Source organism: Molothrus ater, chromosome 20 (assembly GCF_012460135.2).
Source record: "Molothrus ater isolate BHLD 08-10-18 breed brown headed cowbird chromosome 20, BPBGC_Mater_1.1, whole genome shotgun sequence".
Taxonomy (NCBI): Eukaryota; Metazoa; Chordata; class Aves; order Passeriformes; family Icteridae; genus Molothrus; species Molothrus ater.
The window spans coordinates 6,769,508-6,792,671 of NC_050497.2; the positions used below are offsets into that span (position 1 = coordinate 6,769,508).

General features: G+C 51.5%; 3 protein-coding genes across 3 annotated transcripts in view; all 3 read left to right on the forward strand.

Annotated features, from left to right (window-relative positions):
- The first annotated feature begins 492 nt into the window (after window positions 1-492).
- PRDM12 (PR/SET domain 12) lies at window positions 493-8,760 on the forward strand. Its single transcript, XM_036393976.2, has 5 exons — window positions 493-745; window positions 1,534-1,724; window positions 2,692-2,847; window positions 6,264-6,375; window positions 7,248-8,760. Exons 1-5 carry the CDS (start codon window positions 532-534, stop codon window positions 7,628-7,630), a joined length of 1,056 nt encoding a protein of 351 aa, XP_036249869.1. The 5' UTR covers window positions 493-531; the 3' UTR covers window positions 7,631-8,760.
- A 907-nt stretch (window positions 8,761-9,667) lies between these two features.
- On the forward strand, window positions 9,668-13,714 carry EXOSC2 (exosome component 2). Its single transcript, XM_036394229.1, has 9 exons — window positions 9,668-9,826; window positions 9,911-10,012; window positions 10,100-10,145; window positions 10,405-10,494; window positions 10,606-10,671; window positions 10,818-10,886; window positions 11,743-11,919; window positions 12,094-12,222; window positions 12,913-13,714. The coding sequence occupies exons 1-9, from the start codon at window positions 9,702-9,704 to the stop codon at window positions 12,991-12,993; spliced, it is 885 nt and encodes a 294-aa protein (XP_036250122.1). The 5' UTR covers window positions 9,668-9,701; the 3' UTR covers window positions 12,994-13,714.
- Window positions 13,715-18,690: 4,976 nt separating this feature from the next.
- The window catches only part of ABL1 (ABL proto-oncogene 1, non-receptor tyrosine kinase), a 78,042-nt gene continuing 73,568 nt past the window's right edge, over window positions 18,691-23,164 (forward strand). Inside the window, 1 exon segment of the mRNA XM_036394029.2 lies at window positions 18,691-19,802. Within this exon segment, the coding sequence (XP_036249922.2) occupies window positions 19,667-19,802 (136 nt within the window). The 5' untranslated portion in view covers window positions 18,691-19,666.

Below are 23,164 nucleotides of genomic sequence, written 5' to 3' on the forward strand. Positions count from 1 at the left end.
TTTTAATCCCAAAACGAGCGCGGGGGCCAGGTGGGGAGCGGGACCGTGCCCGAGGGTGCGCCCCGTCCGTGGGACACCGGCGGGGACATTTCTGCCCGTTTCGCTGCTGTTCTGCCGTGCCCGGGGCAGGTGCCCGGGTTTGGGTTTGCCCGGGCCGGGAGGTGCGGGGGCCCGAGCCGGTGCGTGTGTGTGTATCGGTGTGTGTATATATGTGTGTATCCTGTGTTTGTGTGTGTTTGTGTGTGTGTGTGTGTGTGTGTGTGCTCGCCGTGTCCCTCCCTCCCTCCAGCCACCCCACCCCCGGGAGGGGAGGGAAGGAGGAGATGGGAGGGGGGGGCTCCGACGGCTCGCCTCGCTCCGGCAGCCCCAGTCTCTCCGCCAACGTCAGGGAGGTCATTAATAACCAATTAGGAGGGTCAATGAAGCTCATATATAGCCGGGCGGGAGCCGCCGAGCCGAACGGAGCCCAGCCCGCCGCCCACCGCCCGCCGCGCCCGGCCCCGTCGCGCTCGGCCCCGCCGCCTCGCCCCCATGATGGGCTCGGTGCTGCCCGCCGAGGCCCTGGTCCTCAAGCCTGGGCTGAAGCCGCAGGGGCTCTCGCTGGCCGAGGTGATCACCTCCGACATCCTGCACAGCTTCCTCTACGGCCGCTGGAGAAACGTCCTGGGCGAGCAGCTCTTCGAAGAGAAGAGCAGCCCCAAGACAGCCTTCACGGCCGAAGTCCTGGCTCAGTCCTTCTCCGGAGGTGAGTGACCCCCCCCGGACCCTCCCCGATCCCCCCGGTTTCCCCCATCGGCCCCGGGCCGGCTCCCGGAGTCCGGCGGCGGGATGCGGTCCCGGCGCCCCGCTCTCCCCAGGCGTGGGACTGGGGAAAAAGGGCTTTAAATTCATTTGGTTAACTTGGGCTTGACCTGAGAAAGTTCCCACTTAAACCGCGGGCTGGGGGGGCCGTCCCGCATTCAGCCGCCCCGGGACAATATCTTTTCTCTCGCCCCGGCATCGCCGGGGCGTCCCAGCTCCCTTTTCCCCCTCTCGGATTTCTGTTCCTCTCTTAATTTACCATGAAGGCTAATTCCATTTCCATTCACGATATGTCAACCATCTCATCTCCCCATTTTGTAAGAGGAATTCCTGGGCCCTTTTAAACAAGCCCTCGCGCCATTCAGGCACAATGTACCGCTACAGCATTCCTAAAGGACTAATGAATTTAGAATTAGCAATTTCTTTCTAGTTGAGTTTAATGAATGCAGATCACTTTAACAGCATGACAAATTGCTGGATGGGCCGAAATAGACACCATTTAACCTCCTTTCCCAGCCCCGCTCCCTCGCCCAGCCCGGGATGCTTTTCCCAGGTACCTCCTCAATGCCCCGGGGGAACCTTGTACCGCTTTGTGGGAGCCCGGTTGGGCGTTTCAAAGGCTCAGCCCCGGGGTCTGCGCTGGGGCCGAGGTTGGGCGGGGTCCCCGCCGCCCCCGATCTCCCTCCGCTCCCCCACCCCTGTCCCTTTCTGAGCCGGTCTCCCCCCTCGCAGAGGTGCAGAAACTCTCCAGCCTGGTGCTGCCGTCGGAAGTGATAATCGCCCAGAGCTCCATCCCCGGGGAAGGGCTCGGCATCTTCTCCAAGACTTGGATCAAGGCTGGCACCGAGATGGGGCCGTTCACGGGCAGGGTCATCTCCCCCGAACACGTGGACCTGTGCAAGAACAACAACCTCATGTGGGAGGTAACGACCCCCCGAGCCAGGACTGGTCTGGGGAGAAGCAGGGACGGGGGCTGGGGCTCTGTCCCGTGCTTGGGCACCATTGAGAACCATCCTTGTGCCTCAGTTTCCCCATTCGTGCAAATATCTGGCCAGGTGGGTTTAGGAGCCCCTTGCAGGAGAGGGATGAGGTTTGCCCAGCCCTCGGGGTGCAGCCAGCCCTCAGAGGAGCCCCGAAACGCCGTTGCTCGCGTCCCATGCAGGCGGATCACGCCCTGCCCTGCCCATCCCGTCCTGGTGGAACACCCCCGACTGGTTGCTGCCTGCACTGGCCACAGTGGACAAAACCAGCTCTGCCCTGTCCCTTGCCCCCTGTCCCTTGCCCCCTGCTTTGCCCCAGCCCTGGTGAGGTTAATCCCGAATGAAATCGTGGAGTTTGGGGGGATCTGAGATGCCAGGACATTGTGCACTAATGCACAGTGAATAGGGAGGGTTTTCCTTTTTTTTTTTAACAATTTGTTTGACTCAGACTAGCACTTCTTAATTATTGTTAATTATTATTGTAATTTTGTACCTATCAGAAACTTGCCTTATCCTTTTTGGCACCCTGCTAAGCATCTTTCCAGGCCTGGCATGCACCTTCCCCCTCCACCCAGGGATTCTCCTGCTCCCATGGCAGCTGCAGGATGCTGAACAGCCCCTTCCTCTAGGGCTGAGCTGCTGGTGGGGCTGTGATGAGAAGGGAAATTGAGGAAGGGAGCTGGGTTATGCAGGGAGATTGGCACGGCTGGTCCTGCCAGCCCCTGTGAGAGCAGGGCACATTTCTCAGCCCTGCCGCAGTCCAGCACCATGAGCAGGAAGGGTTCAGCATCTCCTGGCTGTTGTCAGGATCTCAGCCCCGAGGCTCTGCTGGCTTTGAGCCTGTCCCAGAGGTGGAGGGGCTCAGCCCACTGCGGGCAGCATCGCTACCGAGCCCTCTCTGCCCTCGCAGGTTTTCAATGAGGATGGCACAGTGCGGTACTTCATTGACGCCAGCCAGGAGGATCACCGCAGCTGGATGACCTACATCAAATGTGCACGGAACGAGCAGGAGCAGAACCTCGAGGTTGTCCAGATCGGGAACAGCATCTTCTACAAGGCTATTGAGGTAAGTGGGGCTGAAGGGCAACCGGGAATCTGCAATAGAAGAAGTCGGGTGGTGGGATCCCCCATCCTACAGACTCTCACTCCCTTGTTCTTTGGGTTGTTGGCGGGGTGTCTGTGGAAGGACACGGCAGCTTTTCCATCCTTGGCACTCAGATTCACCTGCAGAGGTAGAAACCATAGGGAAGGGTTGTTGCATGGGCTTCAGGGGGTAGTAAAGGTCCCTTCTCCTCTCTGCACCCTTTCTGTGCGCTCATGGAGCGATGTGTGTTGAACAGGGTGAGAGTAGATCCTTGTTTGGGGTGCAAAGCATGAAAAGAGCTGCAGTTCTGGCCAATATGGGGCTTTGGGCAAGGACAGAGCTTGGATGCTCTATTAAAAAAATGAGATTTTGCGCAGAACCCTGCTTCTTTATAGCAGAGTAAAGTTTGGGGGTCTGTTCTGTTCTGTTCTGTTCTGTTCTGTTCTGTTCTGCCCTGGGCTTTACACTGTGGGGAGGGGGCTCTTCCTGCACCCCCATCCCTGTGCTCCTGCATGAAGTGCTGGTCTGTGCTGGCACAGGAGCAGGGGCAGGGTCCCAGAGGTGGCACAGGCTGCTGTGCAGTGGGGTGACGGCTGAAGGGTGCCCACAGCTCCCTACAGCAGACCCTGGGATGGAGGTGGGTGTCTGGCACCCTGGCATTATTGGTGACATGTGCATACAAATCACACAGTGCCAGAGCAGGGTGATGGTGGGGACCAGCCCTGCTTATGTGCAGTGTCCCCATAACCCAGCGCTATTGCAGGTGGTGGCTTGGGGTGTAAAGCATGAAAAGAGCTGCACAAGGTCCTGTGCCACAGCTCTGGCTTAAAGAGTTACGGGAGGGGACTCGTCCCAGTCCATCCCAGACCAGCACTGTGGGATTGTGCCCCTCCAGGGTTGGGTTCAGAGTCTCACCTGAGGATGTTTGCAGTGGGAAAGGGTCTCAGCTGGGAGTGACCATGGGTGCCTGCTGGCTCCGTGGGCACAGGGCAGTGCTCTGGATCTGTCCAGGCTCCTGCAGTGTCCACAGAGGAGCACAAACCCAAATCCTCCATGGCACAGGACCACAGCAGGGCTGGGTGAGGGATTGCTGCCACAGGGTGGCAAAGGAGAATGGGTGGGTAGGAAGAGGATCAGATATTCTCTCCTGCTGGAAAGTCCTGTGTGCCCTTTGGGCTCTGCCACCTTTCCCAAGAGCTCCAAGCACTTCCCTGCTGTTCTCCTGCTGGACAACAGGCTTTAGGTGTTTCTAGTTTTAAGACTTGATATTTCTGTGGGCAGCTGTTCCTGTTGTGACAGTACCTTAAGTACTTTTTACTACTGTTCTTAAATTATGCAAATAAGTAAAATAATCCCAGGTAGCCGTGGTGTAATTAGGAACACAGCTGTGGTTTTTTACACCTGGTGCAGGCACAGATGATGGGAGGGTGAACAAATGTTTGGATATAGCCATGATCCAGCTGTGGGCTTGCTCCTAGGGCTGAAGCAGTGAGCAGTGGAGCAGGATGAGTTTAATTCCCTTGGCACAAGCAGAGAATTTGAGATGCTGAGAGTGCAGAACCCCAAGGGATGTGTGGGAGGAGGTGGGCATGAAGGGTCCCTGCTGTCACACTGCTCCCCAAGCTCGGCAGGGCACGCACACACAGATCCAAACTTAGGTGCTGCCCTGCTCAGCACCAGAGGTGTCCATGCATAGCCATTGTCACCCTACATCCCCTACCAGCCCTGGTGGCTTCCCAACCAGTGAATCCATCTCTTTGGATGCCTTTCTCACCTAAATGCCAAAAACCAGACTGATTTGGTGCTTTTTTTTCCCGTTTACCTTGGATATTTTAATGCATTTTGCCCATTCCTGCCCTTATTTGCTGATTTGTTTTTCCCATCCTCTTTCTCAGCAATACCAAGTTGCTGCTGCTGGAAAATAAAGTGAAGACAGAAAGTTTTGGCCTTTGATCTGAAGGCCACAAGATTCCTGCGGGGCAATTTGAATTTTCTTTGGGGTGTATGCACGTGGGTGCTCATCTGCTGCTGGTATGGCTGCAGCAGCTTCAGCAGAAAAAACCACACACCCATGCAGAATGTTTTTTTCCTTTCAGCAATATGTTATTTGCTTGTATTAAAAATTACTAATTTTCTGTCAAGAGTAAATAATGACAAGAAACGTCATCAATTTGGGATGCAAAAGGATATTGGCTTCCCCTGAATCCCAAATTCCTCCTCTGCAGCCCAGTGAGGTCTTTATGCAGAGGGACAAAGTTATGAAGTAAAATTCCTATTTATTTCAAACGCTTTAAATTCAACATATTTTCAATGTTGAGGTGATTGAACTTAGCATCTGTGTTTCCTGAGGATAATATTTTACTGGAATCTAACATGCTCAGTGTACAGAAAGCCATCCTCCAAAACACAGGACGTTCCTATTTCTAAATTAGGTTCTTAGTAGAAGGGGACTGCTAGGGAAAATATGTATTTTTTTAGGAAGTGATGTTGTTATTAGTGTTGTTTGAATGGGTCTGAGAGGACCCATCTTCCCAGGAAGGGCTGCTGCACGAGGGGAGCCGTGAGCGGCGTTTCCTGGCTGCTCGCCCTGGCCATGCGGGAACACAACAGGAACAGCAGGGACAGGAGAATCCCATCACTGCAGGGAAATGGGAGCGTGGATGATGCAAAACCCCTGCCCCCCTGCTCCTGTAGCTGTCCTTGGGCTGTTGCAGGCACGGCAGCTTTGGTGGGGGATATAAGCAGCGTTTCACACCTGAGCCATGGTCTCTGACAGCAGTTCTGAGCTCTCCTCTGCTCCGGGGGCTGATGAGCCCTTTGCTGGCAGATCTGCATTTCCACCTTCTAAAATCGGCCCAGCAGGGGTGGGTGGGTAGGAGATGCTGCCTGTGCCCTGCAGCAGAAGGGCACTGATGGCTCTGTCCAAAGAGAGAATGCTCTGCTGGAGCCCTGAGCTGGGGCTCCGTCCCAGCTCCCTGCTTTGGTCTCTGTCACTTGTGCTGATTGTGGCTCCACAAATGTTTTTTTTCTCCATGTCTCTGTTTCACCCTGTCCTGGTCTCCTTGAGCTGCTGGGACCTCTGGGTCCTGCACTCTGGAGACTCCAGATCTGTCCCCTGTGCTCTGTAGCTGTGTATTTGCCCATAACCCTGTTTGTATCCCAGCTTGGGGGAGAGTCTGGAGTGGGTTTGTGCTGGTGCTGAGCTCTGCCATCACCTCCAGTGCTGCATCCTGGGCTGCTCCGTGCCTGCCTGTGGGTGTTGGGGACTGCTGGCAGGTCTCAGATGGCAGCAGGGTCTCACAGAAATAGGGCACAGCCAGGGTAGGTCCGAATGGATCAGAGCAGGGATGGATGTCCATTGCCCCTCCCAACAACCCTTTCTTTATCTCTCTTTCTAGATGATTCCTCCCGACCAAGAGCTGCTGGTCTGGTATGGGAACTCCCACAACACCTTCCTGGGCATCCCAGGCGTGCCAGGGCTGGAAGAGGAGCAGAAGAAGAACAAACATGGTAGGTAACATCAGAAAGAGCCAAGGCTGCAGCATCCCTGACTGCTCACCCTGTGCCCAGCTCTGAGGCCGTTGGGCAGGGACATCCCAGGGGTATGTCAGATATCCCAGTTCTCTGTGGACAAGCACAGGGACTATGAGATGATCCACACAGCTCGAGTAGGTCTTCAATAATTCAGGACAATGCCTCCAGGCCAATCTGCCCATGGCTGTTGCTGGTGGGGTGTTGGCAATCTCTGCCTGACCCAGCCAGGCAGGGAGGAGTAGTGCAGGGTGTGAGTGCAAGGCAGCCCCAACACCCCATGAAACACCAAGTGGATGTAGCCTCTACACCCCCACTCTGCATTTAAAGGATCTTAACCACCAACACAGGCGGGCTTTCTCTCCTTGGGCTTTTGCTCTCTGCTTGTCTCAGTGGCTCCCAGAGCTGCTTCTCTGTGGCACGGCAGAGCTCAGGCTGTGTTTGGAGCCACTTCTGTACTCCCTGACTCTGCTCCCCACTCTGACAGAGCCATGTCTGAGCCCAGCAGAGCGAGGGGAGAAGCTGGGACTGGTTGGGGGTTCCTGAGAATTCCTGCACCCACCTCCTCCAGCTCTGCTTCAGCCCAGGGAGGGGAAAATTGGTTTTGTGCCCATTTATATTCATTCAGCTCAGCTTGAATGAATCCCCTTACCTAAATCTGGCTGAGTGCATTCCCAGCACTGGCTGCATCCCAAAATCCTAAGAGCCAGCCAGGACAGGTGACCTCAGCAGCAGGGAGCCAGCAAGAGGGCAGTGGGGACTTTCCAGAGCACCCAGCACCCCAGGGACTTGTGGAGAGGGTGAGCTGCTGTGCTGGAGGGCAGCACCTGACTATCTCCTGTCATCCCCAGAGGATTTCCACGCGGTGGAGACGGGGGCCAGCACAACGGGGCGCATGCGCTGCGTCATCTGCCACCGCGGCTTCAACTCCCGCAGCAACCTGCGCTCCCACATGCGCATCCACACCCTGGACAAGCCCTTCGTGTGCCGCTTCTGCAACCGCCGCTTCAGCCAGTCCTCCACGCTCCGCAACCACGTCCGCTTGCACACGGGCGAGCGGCCCTACAAGTGCCAGGTTTGCCAAAGTGCCTATTCCCAGCTCGCGGGGCTGCGGGCGCACCAGAAAAGCGCCCGCCACCGGCCCCCCAACGCCTCCCTGCAGGCCCACTCGCCCGCCCTGCCCGTGCCCCACCCTGCCTCCCTGGCCCATCACATCCCCACCATGGTGCTGTGAAGCCCCGGCGTGGCAGCAGGATTTGGGAAAGCAGACACTGATGCTGAGACATGTGATGAACTGGGGGGGTAGCCCTTGGCTGAGCTGCTTTGTGTCTCAGAGAGTGTTGGGTTGTTTTTGGGCATTGCTGACTGTGAGGGGTTGGCAGGAGGGGAAGCCCCAGCTCTGCAGCTGAGTTGTGGGGGATCATCCCCAGGGAGATGTGGCACAGGGTGGGCTGTGGGTTTGTGTGGGTTTACCAGTGCGCTGGGGGAGGACTGGGAGAGCCGAAAAGCCAGGCTTGGAGGAGTCATGCCTGGGTTTTAGAGATAATTTGGTAGAAAGAAAAGTTCCTCTTTTGTGTCCTCCTCTGCTGTAGCAGATGTGTGCCCCACTGAAAGGTTGGCACAGCCCTGATGTGGCCACCCCAGTCATACCTGTCTGCCCCGGGAGTGGCTTTGGCCTCGGTGGCTCCTTCCAAGGGACACCTTTCCCTGCTTGAGAGCCCGGAGTTAATGAACATTTGCATTTTCCTGCACCTGAGCCCCCTTTGCCCATCCTGCTCCAGCCAAAGCCCTGTACTGGGGTCTGTCACCGCTCCAAGCCGTGCTGTGGCAGAGGGGACACCGTGCCAGCTGGGCATGCCCATCCACAGGCAGGATTTGTGGGGACCCGGAGCTCTGCCGGGCTGTGCCTGTTCCAGCCATGGCAGCTCTTCTCCCTATCCCTTTCCCAGCTCTGAAGGAACATTTTGGTTGGAACTGCTACTGCCCTCTGGGGACAGAGAAAACCTGTCCCCGGGCCAGCTCTGTCCCCAGGGACAACTCTAAGCGCCCTCTGGAGTCCCCACATTGCGGAGGAGAGCTGTGTAACATAAATCGTAAAAAAAAAAGGTATTCTAATATTAATTATAAGTCTAAGATGTATAAAGTTCTCACAAACCGTGTTTCACTTCCAGAAGAAAATAAACAAAAAACAAAACAAAAGAGAAAAAAAAAAACCCAAACAACTGTCACTTTAACTTTGTAAATATTTATGTAAACATTATTTACAAGACTTTGATATTATATATTATTTGATTGTATATGTACACAGTGTAAATACATTTGTACCTCTCTTGTATTCTAAATAAAAATTACTTGGAACATTTATCATTTAGAAGAGGGATTGCATGGAGAGCTTTATTTTATGTGCCAGTGCCAGGATGTGGGTATTGCGATGAGTGAAGGTCTTAACTACCACAACAATCTGTGAGTGAGGATCTGTTGGACCAAGAAGTGCAACTGGGAGGGGAAAATCCCCCAGTTTTTGGCTAAAGAAGCCCTTTTTTGGGTCTGGAAGCTGGGGTAAGGGCTGGCTCACTCTGAAGCGGGTGCTATCTACCGACTCCACCCAGCCAATCCCTATTCTTGTGAACTTGTACAGTCATCTATAAAGCCACAGCTACTGCCATCCTTTGATACATTCCATGAATTAGTGCCTATATTTCGGCTGTGATGGGACACAGGTGCAAGCCCTCCTGAAGGGAAGGGACATATTTGCTGACGGTCATCGCGGGCTGCTTTTCCCGAAGCATTTCCTCCGCAGCCGGTGCTTGAATGGATAAAACTTTTCCGCGGACGTATCAGTTCGTGCTGGCACAGCTCGGCCGAGGGCAAGGGCTCAGGGCCGAGTCCCCCGGGGATGTTTGAGCCGAGCGTGAGCACCGGCCAGCTGGGGAGGGCATGAAAGGATTGCCCTCAGGGGGACACCGTGTGTGAGGGGCACCCGAACTGGGGGTGCTGCTCCCCGCCTCGGCCCGGGCTGTGGGGCCCGGTGAGCCCCGGGGGAGGGTTCCCGGGCTTCTCCCGGTTTGCCGAGCAGGTTCTGAGGGAGCGGGTCACTGCCGGGCGCTGCCCGCACTAAAAATGGCCGCGGTCCCCCTTGGGCTCCACCGGAGCGAAGCCCGAGGGCACTCTGCTGCCAGGAACAAACATGGCTGCCCAGTCACCGCCCCTGCTGCCCTCACTCAAGATGGCGCCGCCCGCGCCCTCAGGCGCGCTGTCGCCAGCAGCCAACATGGCGGGCGGAAGGCGCGAGCGGCGGGGCCAAGATGGCGGCGGTCACCATGAGGCTGCCGGCGGCCCGCGCGCCCCTGGATTCTAGCGCGCTCCGGGGCGGCGAGAAGCACCTGGTGGCACCGGGGGACACCATCACCACGGACACGGGATACATGAGGTGCGGGCAGCGCCGGAGGAGAGCCAGTGGCGGCGGGGTGGCGCGGCTTCGGGCTGTCCTTAGGTAGCCGCTGTCTCTCCGCAGGGGCCACGGTACTTATGTGGAGGACGACAAGTTGATCGCCTCGGTGGCCGGCGTGGTGGAGAGGGTGAACAAGCTGGTGTGTGTCAGGGCGCTGAAGGCCAGGTGAGCGCGGCCGCGGCGGTGCGGGCCGGCGGCAGGGCCTGGCTCGGCCGGGTGAGTGAGGTGTGTGACCGCCGCTCTCTGTCCCAGGTACAACGGCGAGATCGGCGACATCGTGGTCGGCAGGATTACGGAGGTAAAGCCCCCTGTTTGCCGGGTGCCGAGGAGGAGGAGGGTGGTTGTGGCTCAGTCCGACTCTAAAAGCTTCCCGGGATCCTAAACCACTGACACACATCAGTGTCCCTGCTCAGGGTACTGGAAGTGTGTGGATTTTAACCGGGATGGGGCTGGAAGTAGCCAGTAGAGCTGTCCTTTCCTGCAGTTTGGTGAGCTGCAGCTCCCATTCAGTTTTTGAGTGTGTACCTATAAGTTTGGGTGGTTTTTTTTCCCCTTAGGTTCAGCAGAAGCGATGGAAAGTGGAAACAAATTCCAGGCTGGATTCAGTCCTGTTGCTGTCGTCTATAAATTTACCTGGTGGGGAGCTGGTGAGTGTAGCTGGTTGTGTTTTGCGTGGCATCCTGAGGTCCCCCACAAAGAGCTACTGATGGATGTTTTCTCGTTCTGGGCTACATGTAACTTTCGTTGTGATGTTTCAGAGAAGGAAATCAGCAGAAGATGAGCTTGCAATGAGGGACTACCTGCAGGAAGGGGATCTCATCAGTGTATCCTTCTGCTGCTCCCATTGACAGAAGAGCCAAGGGCATGGGAAGAGCAGTGAGAGCTTGGCCAGCCTGGCTGGGGATGAGAGCTATGCTGGGGTGGCACTGGGCAGCCTTAGGGACCCTGTTTCCTTAAGTGGCACCCACAGGCAGAGGTCCAGTCTATATTTTCTGATGGGGCTGTATCGCTGCACACCCGGAGCCTGAAGTATGGGAAGGTGAGTTATTCCAAAGCCCTTGATCCTGGGTTCATTCTGCACCAGCTGATTTCTATAAGGCCCTTTGGAGGCTTTTTTAAGAAAAGAGCTACGGAGTAGTGCAGGATGTTGTTATTACTCATTCCTGCAGGACAGGGAGACCCTCAGCTCCTCCATGGGACCACCAAGCAGAGTTTCCCAAAGCAAAGGAGGTGTCCTTGAGTTTCCCTTTGATCCACTGCTCTCCCTGTCCACAGTTTCAGCCTGCTAGTTCTGCTTCCCCCACTAGCCACTTGGAATTAAATCCTGTGGAGAGATCTCCTCATTCCTCTTCTGCTGGCTGTTGCCCCTGTGACTTGTTCTTCTCCCCAGGGCTCTATTTTAGGCTTTACACAGTTGGCATTTATCTCTAGTTTTGTGCATTGAAATAAGCCAAGAGGCCGTTGGAGCGTAGGCTGCAGTTTGGGATTACCAGACCAAGGGTATTAGCACTTAAAAGATGAAAGGGAAGTGTGCTTATTGCACAAAGGGTGAAGGACAGTGATTGGATTATGAGGGAAAGTGTTCTGCTAAATTGGGCCTCTGACTCCTCATTTTTCTGCAGGGATGGTTGATGTGTAGTTACGATCAAGATATTATTAACATTTGCGCTAAGCACTTAGAGTATTCTTCATCTTCAAAGGGCTGCACAAGCATTAGCTAATCCTCCCAGCACTCCCAGAGGCTTGCAGGTTTTATATTCACTGTTTCACTGGAAAAGGTGTTAAAACAGAGTTGTTCCTAGGCCAGGAATGGAGTGAGTATGTATCAGTGGCTTGGTGTTATCTGTGGTAGCTCATGATGTCTCTCATGCTGAGCCTCGTGGTCTGCTCTCCAGCTTGCCCAGGGTGTGCTGGTTCAGGTCTCTCCCTCCCTTGTGAAACGCCAGAAGACTCATTTCCATGACCTGCCCTGTGGTGCCTCCGTGATCCTCGGCAACAACGGCTTCATCTGGATCTACCCAACCCCGGAGCAGAAGGATGATGAGGCTGGAGGCTACACTGCCAACTTGGAGGTGAGTCCAGGCAACGTGAGTCCTCTCCTACCAGTGATGGTTTTTAGTCTGACACAGTCAGAGGCACCTGAGTAACCTGAGGCTGTCAGGATCCTGTGTTAGGTGTACATCAAGGCTCGTCTTCCTTGCATTATTTCCCTGTGCATTCATCCCTTTTCCTCTGTCCTTCCTCAGCCAGTTCCCTTGTCTGACCGGGAGGTGATCTCACGGCTCCGAAACTGCATCATGGCTCTGGTTACTCACAAGATTATGCTCTTTGACACCAGCATCCTGTATTGCTATGAAGCATCCCTTCCTCATCAGGTACAGGAACCAGTAGTGTTTATTCCACTCTGAGGGGAGGGAACAGAAAGGCTGCATCAGTTGCTGCTGAAGTCAGAGTTTCCTTTTAATTTACCAAAGCATCCTGTAGTAAGTGACAGCATAAACTCTCCTCTTCTGCACAACATAAGTTGCCTTGCCCAATTTCAGAGATAGTTTGAAAGGTTCTGCCTCTGGCAAAGTCTAACTATTCCTAAAGAGAGATCAGTCCCTTTTTTGATAGATGTTGTGTGTCCCTCGCTGGGATTATGGACCCTTTAATTCCTGTGAAAACAGTGTTAAATTTGGCATTGTATGAGGGTACAGTGCATTTTATGAAGCAATGAAAATGTCATGTATTGTACAGAGAGCAGGCTCATGTCTGTATCCACATCCTGCACTGCTGGAAGGCTGCCTCCATTTTCCCTCTTGCTGTACAGCTTTTCACTGTGATTCCTGCCAGCACTATTGCAGGCAATTCTCTTCCCATAAATAAATGAGATCTGAATTCTGCTTTCATTCTCAATGAGGTGTTAATTATGCCTTGGCCCCTCTGCCATAGATCTTTTTTCACCACAGCCCTCTAAACTCCCTTGCTGATTGCTACTGTGTGTCAGGGACCTTTGTCTCCCCACTGAGTGCAGAAGTAGTTGTTGATTCCTGGTGCTCATATTGCTCTTCTTTCTACTGCAGATCAAGGACATTCTCAAGCCAGAGGTGACAGAGGAGATCGTTCTGGAAGCTCGACAGAGGTTGCTGGATTCGGAGGGATAGGATAGGGCACATGGCCAGAAGCAGTCATTTGAAATCCCAGCATGGCAGCTTTGATTCTCAGTATTATATGGGGTTTTTTTTCAGTGTTCTAGTTCCCAACATTCATTCCACACTTCAGAAACCACCAAAATTCCTCACTCCTAGGATATCTCCTGTGTCCTTTTAGTATAAAGTAGTACTTAAGTACAATAGCCTTTTAGTGCAACGGCCTGAAAAATTGATATCTGACCTTTATAAAGATCAGATGCAACTGGGACCTGTCTCCTAGCACCTGTTGCTGTGTCTAGTGCCCCAGAACTTTGTGCAAAATGACAGAGAGGAAGGCATTTGTTTTGTGATGTTTCTCTCTCCCCAGAAAATGATTTGGCTTTTAATTTACTTGTGATACAGATCTGCCAGTCTGTCCCCTGACTGAGAGCTCTCATTTTTAAGAATGTAAACCTAGGCACATGTGTTTAGAGAACAGGAGTATCCACAGCCTTGCTAACCACAGTTTGGGTCTGGCTGTTCATGACTTGAATGTCTCAGGGGTATGAGATGGGATGTGGCTGTCTCTGTCCACGTGAGCCAGGAGCTCTGGACAAGCAGTGTCCTGGTTTGTGTATATCCTGCTGTTTTTTGTTTTTTTTTTAATGCCTGAGAGGTGAGCTCCTCTTCTGAGGAGTCACCAGTATGGTTTTGTATTAAGTATTTTACATTTCAATAAATTTTTTGAAACAAATCAGTGCTTCAGCAGCGTGTGCATTGGCTTGTTTTTAGCCTAGCTTGAGAGCTGTGGCTGGCTCAAGTTTCCTTGTGCTAGGACACTTGGAATGGTTCCACTGTCTTATCTCCCCTTCAGCTGCTGCCCTTCATCCCAGCAGGACTTGACCTTCCTCTTCAGCCCTTACAGGGTTCCTCTGTAAGGATTGCCTGGTGTTCACAGTGGCTTTCCAAGCACTGCCTCCCTGCAGGATCCCTGGGAGAGGTGAGTCAGGCAGAGGTGACTGGGGGATGACAGGGAGCCCAGTATGACACTGGTAAAGAACTTCAGGCCAGTGGTTAGAGGTGGACACCTTGAGCCAAGTGTTGGCAGGCAGTCAGTCACGTTCTCTGTGAAGAATGTGATGCTTTCCCTGGAGAATCCTCTCAGCTCCAGGTGCTGTATTAGAGCTGGTTTATTATATATGTATTCTATTTTTATTGCAAATATATCCTTGCACCACAGCACTGTAATTCTTAAAAGGGATGATAAAACATCTGTCCCAACTGTCCCTGAATCCAAATGCACGTTGCAAATTCGCATTCTTGCCTCAGGCACACGGGAAAATTCTTTCCTCGGTGTTTTCCTGGGAACCAGCAATTCCCTTGTTGCTGTCCCTGCAGCTCGGGCCGCTTTCCCTGTGGTCCCGAGCAGGCACTAGATGGCACCTTTGGATCGCGTTTGTGGCGCTTCCCTTCTCCAGCAGCTCCGCCTCGCTGCCCTGCCAAACAGCAGGGCCTGGGCGGCTGCCACCAGCGCTGCTGCCCAGATCCTAAAGCACAATGGGGCTAAGGACAAGCAAGGACATGGCTAATCCGTGCTGCTGCTGCACAACTGCCCGTGCTGCCTCTGAAAATAGTACTGACCTTGTTGGGGGTATCATTGGAATGCTCCACACAAGGCCTGGGAATTGTTGGTTTTGAGTTTTAAGAGGATTTCCTAGTAAGTGTTGTAACTATCACATCCTCAAGATGACTGAGGAAATTTGAAAACCAAGGTTTGATGGTGACACTTTCAGGTCTCCATGAGGCTGCTGGTAGCCACATAACACACACCTCCATGGACAAAACTGGTTCAAAAAGCCTAAAAAAGCTTTAGCAGTCTGCATCTTTCACTTAGAAAAGTACTTTTTTCCCCCCCTCACCCAATGCTGTAGTTTAGCAGCTGTTTATCTTATTACCACAGGGGAAATTCAGGGATTTCTGCTAAAAAACAATTCAAGATCTGGACTGCTTCAACTCTGAGCTTTCTGATTCCTCTTGCTTGCTGCAGGATTCCTGATATTTTGCATTAATGATGAATTAAATGGGGGAGGCATGTGACTCATCCAGTTCCCTTACTCCTGATTACCTGGTACTTTTGTTTTTAAACCCAGGAACACCAGCTGGTGAGGTTTGGTTGTAGATCTTTCCTGATGGGAGGGAACCAAAGCTCTCAGTATTTTCCCCAGTGACCACGAAGGGTAATTATTGATCTTTCCACATTTAGCCAGGGCTGTGCCAAGACCTAAATTCTGTAGCAAGGCTTTAGCAAGGTCATTGCTGGCAGTTCCCATCCAGCACAGCTCTGCAAACCAGCAGGTAACAACAAGCCAGCAACAGGCATTAAAACAGCTCAGACCAATCTGATTTCTTTGCTCACCAGTGTCTGACACTAAAGCAGCTGTAGCACCTCCTGTGCTGCCTCCTCCAGGGTTAATACACGGTGCAGCTGTGCTCAGAAGTGGGGTTGGTAACTAGTTCCCTTGCTGTGAGTGTTGTCTGTAGGAATAAGAACACAACATCACTCATCTGCAAAAAGAATTTTCTTGTTTCTTGGTGCCAGTGTTCATGTTCTAATAGCAAGAATTCCTTTACTCCTAGGAATAACCACTGAGATTTTAAATTTGTGCTAATGGGTTATTAATCCAATTACTGCTGCTTATTGCATTACTTCTGTACCATCCATGCAGTTTTGCTGTTCAGCTGAGAGTGGTACAAATAAAAAGCTTTGCACAGACCTGAGAAGAGACTGAAATCCCACTGAGATTTGAGACATCTTGAAATGGTTCTCTCAGGTTCCTGAGGACTGTTAATTAGCATGCTAAGTTTTATTATTTGGTGAAGAGGTTGAGTTTTTAAGATATTGTTATGGAGAAAATGTCACTGCAGCTGTTGGGTGAGAACCCACACTTAATGGGAGGTAAACAAAAAGTGCTGAAGTATCTGCTAGGAAAAAATAAATGGTAGTATGTACATGGACTTGATTTAAAAAAAAACCACTGAAGCTTTTTTTTTTAAAACTTATTCTGTATTCACACAACTTTTCCGTCTCTAACAATTCTGAATTTCTTCTTATTTTCTTCTCTAACAATTTCTGAATCTATTGGGCAGCTTTCAAGTTTAACAGGAGAGTCATGTTCACAAAAACTGGCAGCAGGGCTGGAGGCAGAACATGTAGTGTCCTTCAGGAAGGGGAAGGCAGGTATCTCACCATGACATTTGGGAGTGACCAGCTGACTCATCTGCCTCTGTATTGTCCCAGATTAACTACAGCAGTGCTCTGGGAAACAGGAAATGCTTTTGGAGAAACTGCTGAGTGGAAAGAGGCTGGGAAATGCTGGCAAAGGACCTGCCCCACTTTGCTGCTTATGATTGCACAGCATCAGAAGGAATAACTGCCTGTCGGCCTCAATGATAAACTCACCTGGTCTGTTAAATAAAAAGTGCATTCCTCTGCACAGATCTCAGGCAAGCCAGGAAGAGCACATCTACAGCCTGTACTGTCCACAGCACAGCCCTGAAGTGTTCAAGGACAGGTTAGATAGGGCTTGGAGCAGCCTGGAAGATGTCCCTGCCTGTGGCAGGGGGGGTGGAACATGATGGTCTTTAGGGTCCCTTCCAACCCAAACAGTTCTGTGATTCTATTGCATATTTGGAATGACTTTTGCTTAATTTGGTGAAGATTTTTCTGACTATCGTGGACCCATGGTTGTCTTCAGGAGTTTACTCTGCTTCAGCCCTGCCATGGTAGGAGAGATTATCCAGGATGCTGCAGTCAGACCCAGAAGAGAGTATCTTTTACAGTGAAGAATGGTTGGTATTGGGTTTTGTAACAAATTCTCTTGGGCTGCTTGGCCTGTGCTGACAGCTTCATTTCCTCCCTTTCCTCCAATCCATGGGAGCCCAGAGGGGGTTACATCACCTTGGTGAGAAGCTGATCTCCATTACTGAGATAAACCTGGAGGAATTCCACAGAGTTCAACAGATGTGACCCTGGATTTGTCTCAGCACGAGAATTTCTCTCTCCTGTGTGGGTGTGTGCGCAGCACAACCAGTCTCAGTACCTGCAAACTGAGTGATTGATGGAGAAATCCAATAGAAATGGTTTGAGCTCAGTCTCCTGACTAAGAATTAGTGATGTAGGAGCAGCCTGGCACAGCAGAGATGGAGGATCCCGCAGGGCTGTATGAAGTGCTCCATTTTGGATGCTATTGTTAGAAGATGAAAAATGCAGGTCTGCCAGAGACCTTGAATATGGCATAGGAGACATGGAGTGTGTTTGGATTTGTCACAAGGGAGGAGTCACTATAAATAAGCTGCTCTGTGTCCAGATGGTTGCCCTGAGCAGGAGGCTACAGCACAGAATTGCAATTGTGTGTTCTCCTGTTGTGGAGTGGGAGCAACCACAGACCTTTGACCAAAACACCCTGACCTCAAGCTGCTGCCTTGACCTTCTCTATCCCCAAGGTGAACTGGAGAATGTATGAAAAACTAAATATCTTCAGCATCATGGTCTGCTCTTTAGCTCAGGGAGCGCTCAGCACCTGCTGAAGAATTTGGCGGTTTAACTCCATCTTTGTACCAAATGGTGCACAAAAATAGGTCAATAAAATATTTTTTCAATTGTCACTGGCCTCTATGGCTGGTTTTGGTATCTAGTTCTGCATATGCTGAGAGCATTTAAAAGGAAGTGAAGTCCTTTGTGCAAGCAGGGTGACAGATTCCTGGCTGTGCACACAACTGATCCACTAAGGATCTGTTCCCTGTCCATCTCTGCAAGCATCCAGGGTTCAGAGCTGGCCAGAGGCTCTGAGACCCCTGCAGAGTCAGATCTGTGGGAAAACTACTTGGGTGGGCCCTTCTAAAGAGGTAAGGGATTTCACACAAGATTTTTGGGGCCTTTTCACTTTTTTTTTTTTTTTCACAGAATCATAGATTAGTTGGGGTCGGAGGGGATCTCTGGAGATCATCCTGTCCAACCCTCCTGCCAGGGCAGGGTCACCTGGAGCAGGTGACACAGGAATGTGCCCAGGTGGGTTTGGAATGTTTCCAGAGAGGGAAACTCCACACCCTTTCTGGGCACCTATTCCAGAGCTCCGCCACCCTCAACATAAAGAAGCTATTCCTCCTGTTGAGAGGAAATTTTTTATGTTTTAGTTTATGCCCATTGCTCCTCACCCTGTCACCGGGCACCACTGAAGAGAGTCTGGCACCATCCTCGGACACGCCAGGGAGATACCGACAGGGATTGCTGAGATCCCCTCTCAGCCTTCCCTTCTCCAGACTGACCCGGCCCAGCTCCGCAGTGTCTCCTCATCAGAGAGCTGCTCCAGCCCCAAATCCTCTGGGTGCCCCTCACACTCACAGGACCCTCTCCAGCCCCAAATCCTCTGGGTGCCCCTCACACTCACAGGACCCTCTCCAGCCGCTCCTTGCCCATCTCGCCCTGAGGCGCCCAGCACTGGGCACAGCACCCCAGATATGCCTCACCAGGGCCGCCTAAAGGGAGGATCCCCTCCCTCGCCCTGCCGGCCACGCTGCTCAGAGGCTTCCCCGGGAGCCTCCGCTGCCCTTCCCCGCCCGGCCGGTCCCCGGAGCCGGGAGCGGGGCCGGGATCGGGCGGGAGGCGGGGGCGGCGGAGGAGGAGGGGCCGGAAGGGGATGTGACCGCCCGCCCGCCGGCCCGGGGGTTCCGGGATCTCCCTCGCCGCCTCTGCCGCCCCCCGCCAGTCCCGCAGCCCCGGGCTACCCGCGGCCCCTCGCCCCGCTCCGCCTGCCCGGCCCCGCTGCCGCCCGCCCGCCCGGGGATGCGGCCGGCGCGGTCCCCCCCGCCTGCCCCGGCCCGGCTGCTGGGCAGGAACCGGCCTCCCGGAGCTCCCCGGCCTCGCAGCCCCGCGCCCGGCTCCGCCTGAGGCAGCGGGCACGGGGCGCCGGCCCGGCCGCCCCAGCGCTGCTCCGACGCCGCTATGGCCCCGCCGGGCCCCCCGGCCCCGAGGTAGCGGCGCTGGAAGGAGCCGAAGCCCGGTGACCGAGGAGCCCCGGTGCCATCCCTGCAGCCCAGGGAGCGTGCGGAGCCCACCCGGAGCTGCTGCTGCTGCTGCTGCTGCTTCGCCCGGAGAGCTGCCATGGTTCCAGCGCACCTGACCCTGCTGGACTTCAGCGATACTTGAAGCCAAATCTCCGTGGCTCTTTGGCCTTTGCTAACTCAATGCTATGCAAAAGAAAAGGAGGAAAAAAAAGAAACCTTGACACTAGCTGTGGTGGGAATGGCTGTTTCCTGCCCTGGGTGAGCCCATGTGTGGTTTCTTGCCTGTGAGATGAACTGATTCTCCTTTACCCGGTGGAAGACACACTACATATGGCAACCTGAAACTTTGGTACTGCTTGGTCATTGCTGAGCGGTTGGAACTTTTACTCGCTTCTTTTGTTTGTTTGTTTTCTTTTTTTTTTTTTGCATAAAGTCACCTAAGGAGCCTTGTTGCTGTCTTCAGGAGCATTGGAGGAATTTGTCTTAATTCTTCACCTCAAGTGACTTTATCCCACTGTGAGTGCAGCCAGTGCACCCACCTAAATACCTTCTCCTTCAAAACTCCTTCCCAGCCTGGAAGATCAGGGATCACAGACTTCTTTGGAAACTTCTCGTCCTGGGAAAGGCTGCCCATAGTTACTTTATGGGGCAGCAGCCTGGAAAAGTTCTTGGGGACCAAAGGAGGCCAAGTCTGCCTGCCCTGCACTTCATCAAAGGAGCAGGGAAGAAGGAGTCATCGAGGCATGCGGGCCCTCACTGCAACGTCTTCGTGGAACATGGTGAGAAGTTTCTATTGCTGTTTGGTTTAATTTTGGTTTGCTGAGCTAGGTACAATATGGATTTATTCAAGACCATGGAGCAGATACAGACATGTACTTTATGGAAGTCTTGTTTTCTTTCTCTTGCTGCTTAATGCAAATCTTCTGTGATTTGTTTTTTAAGAAAATACTTGGGTCAGATTGCTTGAAAGCTGGGGAGAGGTTATTGTACAGCTAAAGGTGGAATGCAAGGAAGTAACTTTTTAATATTGTACAAGTTTCTAATTTCTGCCTTGGTTATGTTCTGGTTTGCAGTCTGGGGAAGTGTTTGATCCTTTTTGAGTTGTGTGTGTCATCGTACAGACCAGCCTCAGCCAGTGGTGATGCTGTGGTCAGTCACAGGTGTTCTTTAATTGTCTTTACCGAAGGGACTTTGCTACTTGGAAGGGGAAAAAACCTTTATTTTGGAAAGTTTGTGAACTTAATGCTGTTGTGAAAAGAGTTTCTTGTTGCATTTGGAGCAGCTTTGCTCAGTGGTTTCTCATAGCTGGTTAAACCTTCATCCTGGGCTGTGATGGATTGGAGTGCGAGAGGCCAGAAGTTTGGGGTAGAGCAGCTCTGTCACTTGCTGGCCTTCTGCAAAGTATGGAGGGAGTTCAGAATCTCAGGAAAGAAGCCAAATGAAAAATTCAGTAGGAGGCAGAGGTAGATTTGGTGACTGCATCAAATTCTTCCTTAAACAACACAAACCCACCAAACAATCCCCTCCCAAAACCAAAGAAACTGTAAACTGAAGGCATCTGCAGAAGTGAGGTGCAGAAATGCATTGTTTTTGCTTAAACTTTGGAGTAATCCTTGCTTTTGCACAACACTTTTAAAATTCTAATACAATATTAGAATTTTAAGAGATTTTTTGAGATGATGTGCTGCTGACTGCTGTCTTTGGCTGGAGATTGTGACTTTGACAAAGCTTCTGCAACAGTTTTGTCCTGTAGAGGAAGTTTATCTGTGAACAAAACAAAACTGCATCTGTAATCTTTATAAAACTAAAAATTGAAATATTTGCTGTCTGAGAACACAATCCAGTTAGAGGAAAAGTTTTGATTTGTTCTTACTTTTAAAGGGCTTTGCTTTCTAACTTTGTCTCATTCTGTGTTTCTAGAAAGGCCCAAGGAATTCTCTGCAGTGTTCAACAAACACACAGAGATCCCATGTTTACCCTGCCCTGCTGAAATACTGTTTTGAGTTACCTCAGTGTTTTATTTTCCCATACAATGTTTGTGCACTGAAGAAAGTTGAGGTAATTAAGAGAAGGTTAGAGAATATCAGGGCTAACTTGGCCCTCTGATGTTAAACCTGCTGCTGGGTTTTTCCTTGCTTTCAGTCCTGTGATATACCCACTCCTCCACCCCTAGTTTGGTTCCTGCTTTTACTACTTTGGACAGAGTTTCAAGGTCAGGTGAGATACAGCCAGAGCACTTGCTGCAAGCAATACAATGTTCTTAGTCCCTTTGGTGTTTTGCTGTGGCAGAAAAGCCAGAAACGTTCTTTTTTGATCATCTAACAGCAATAGGCAGATGGTAACTTCTTGCCAGTGTGACCTGAGGTCAGCAGATCCCAGCACAAAAATGGCATCTCTAATGTCCATGTGCCATATGTCCACGAGAGACCTCGGTGGCTTCGTTTAGAAGAGAATAAACTTGAAAGGGGACATCAGGGCTAGGACATCTGTTAAAAGAGCTGCAAAAGATCAGCCTCACTTATACACATGAGGAAAAGTTTCTTCCTTTGAGTGGATGAATAGGTTCTTCCAGGTCCTGGCAGTAGAAGGCAGTACCACTGTTGTTTATTCAGCTCTCTTCTGAGTTTGGGCTGCTCCTGTCCTGAAAAATGGCATATTAAAAGTCTGGACAAATTAAGAGGGAACAAAGTTCGTTTTAGAAAGTTCTTCCTTTTCCTTTCAGTAATTTGCCTTTGAAATACATAGACTGACATACTTTATAATTAATGAACAGATCAGTATTTCATGCCTTCAGTCCTATTCAGTTATTGTGCCATGTGCTGTAGTTCATAAAAATAACGATTGGTGCTTTTCCAGGGCTTAAATATTTGCATGTTTCCCTTCCAGTATGTTATTACACAGTTTCTTCTAAATACCAAACACTGTATCTGGTTTCTCTGTTGCACTGTGGGAACTGGTTTGTCCCAGGAAAATTGTGTTTCTGGCTTTTCATAACTAAGAAATGCTTAAGGAGAAATTCCATGGTGGGCCACTTAACCCCCTAGAGACAGGTGAATTCTTAAATGTACTTGTGTGAAGTTCTTGTATATTAAAGCCCACGATAAACACAAGAAGTTGAACTTTTGGTAGCAGGGCTCTCTTTTAGGGTTATTTTTATAAAGGTATTTATGATCTTGTTTTGGTGGGACCATTACCTGCTGAGTTCTGCTGAGGCTCATCCAGCAGGCACTTAGTGAAAGATCTGGATTGCTTCAGTGGTACCAGATTTTGGCTGAAAGGGTTGGTGAATATTATTGGATACTAACAATGTAAGGCAAAATAACTTCCAGCAAAGTAATTCCATTTTTCGGTCATCGCACTCTCTGTAGCACCCAAAGCAACACATGGAGAGGCTTCTGAAAAGCCAAGGAGGCAACTGGCCAGAAATCAGCTCTGCTGGTGCTCAAATGTTCTGTGAGAATAATGCAGAAAGGCTCTAAATTTTGTCCTGAGCTGACAATTGAGGAGTGCCTTAAGGGGAAAAAAGTAATCTATGGGCAAGTTTTGGGCTGGTCTCTTTGTGCTGTTGCTTTCCCCACAGAGGGTGTTTTACAAGCTGGAGTTCATGCTCGTGTCGTTACCCTGGGCAGCAGGGTAGCCCTTGCTGGGATTTTACAGATTTCACCCTGATGCAGATTACTCCAGCTCACAGTTTGCTTGCAAGCTTGAACTTGAGAGGAATTATAAAGGCAAAGTTTACTTCTTTCTCTTTGCTTTTCTTGGTGAGAGTTGAGTCTATAGTCCCTGCTTTTTGGTGATATCCAGCTGAGAAAAAAGTGTGGCCAGTAGATAGTGAAGGGGAAAGACTCTGTCAGTGCACCTTGAAATTTGCACACTAGTGTATCTTGTGCCTTTCCAGAATGTTAATTTCAGCAAAACTCAAACTTTCTGAAAAGGAAGGTGTGTGCTCAGAGGGCTCAGCTGTGATCCCAGAGTCGGCAGGAGCTGACTGGAGGGACTGGCAAACACCACAGCTCCTCTGACTGTCTTGTGGAGGAGTTGCTGTGCTGAGTGATGAGCAGATCCCCTGAAGCATGTTGGTAGAACAGCATCTCCAAGCAAAAGCAGCACTTGAAGGCTTTAAAAATGAACTCTAATTATT

What these genes read in the sequence shown, in the direction of transcription:
- PRDM12 (XM_036393976.2), top strand. Translation starts at nt 532, where the DNA reads ATGATGGGCTCGGTGCTGCCCGCCGAGGCCCTGGTCCTCAAGCCTGGG. An exon ending in GGCTCAGTCCTTCTCCGGAG is followed by an intron (nt 746 to 1,533) that starts GTGAGTGACCCC and finishes CCCCCCTCGCAG; the next exon opens with AGGTGCAGAAACTCTCCAGC. An exon ending in GCAGAAGAAGAACAAACATG is followed by an intron (nt 6,376 to 7,247) that starts GTAGGTAACATC and finishes TGTCATCCCCAG; the next exon opens with AGGATTTCCACGCGGTGGAG.
- EXOSC2 (XM_036394229.1), top strand. Translation starts at nt 9,702, where the DNA reads ATGGCGGCGGTCACCATGAGGCTGCCGGCGGCCCGCGCGCCCCTGGAT. An exon ending in AGGAAGGGGATCTCATCAGT is followed by an intron (nt 10,672 to 10,817) that starts GTATCCTTCTGC and finishes TGGCACCCACAG; the next exon opens with GCAGAGGTCCAGTCTATATT. An exon ending in AAGCATCCCTTCCTCATCAG is followed by an intron (nt 12,223 to 12,912) that starts GTACAGGAACCA and finishes TTTCTACTGCAG; the next exon opens with ATCAAGGACATTCTCAAGCC.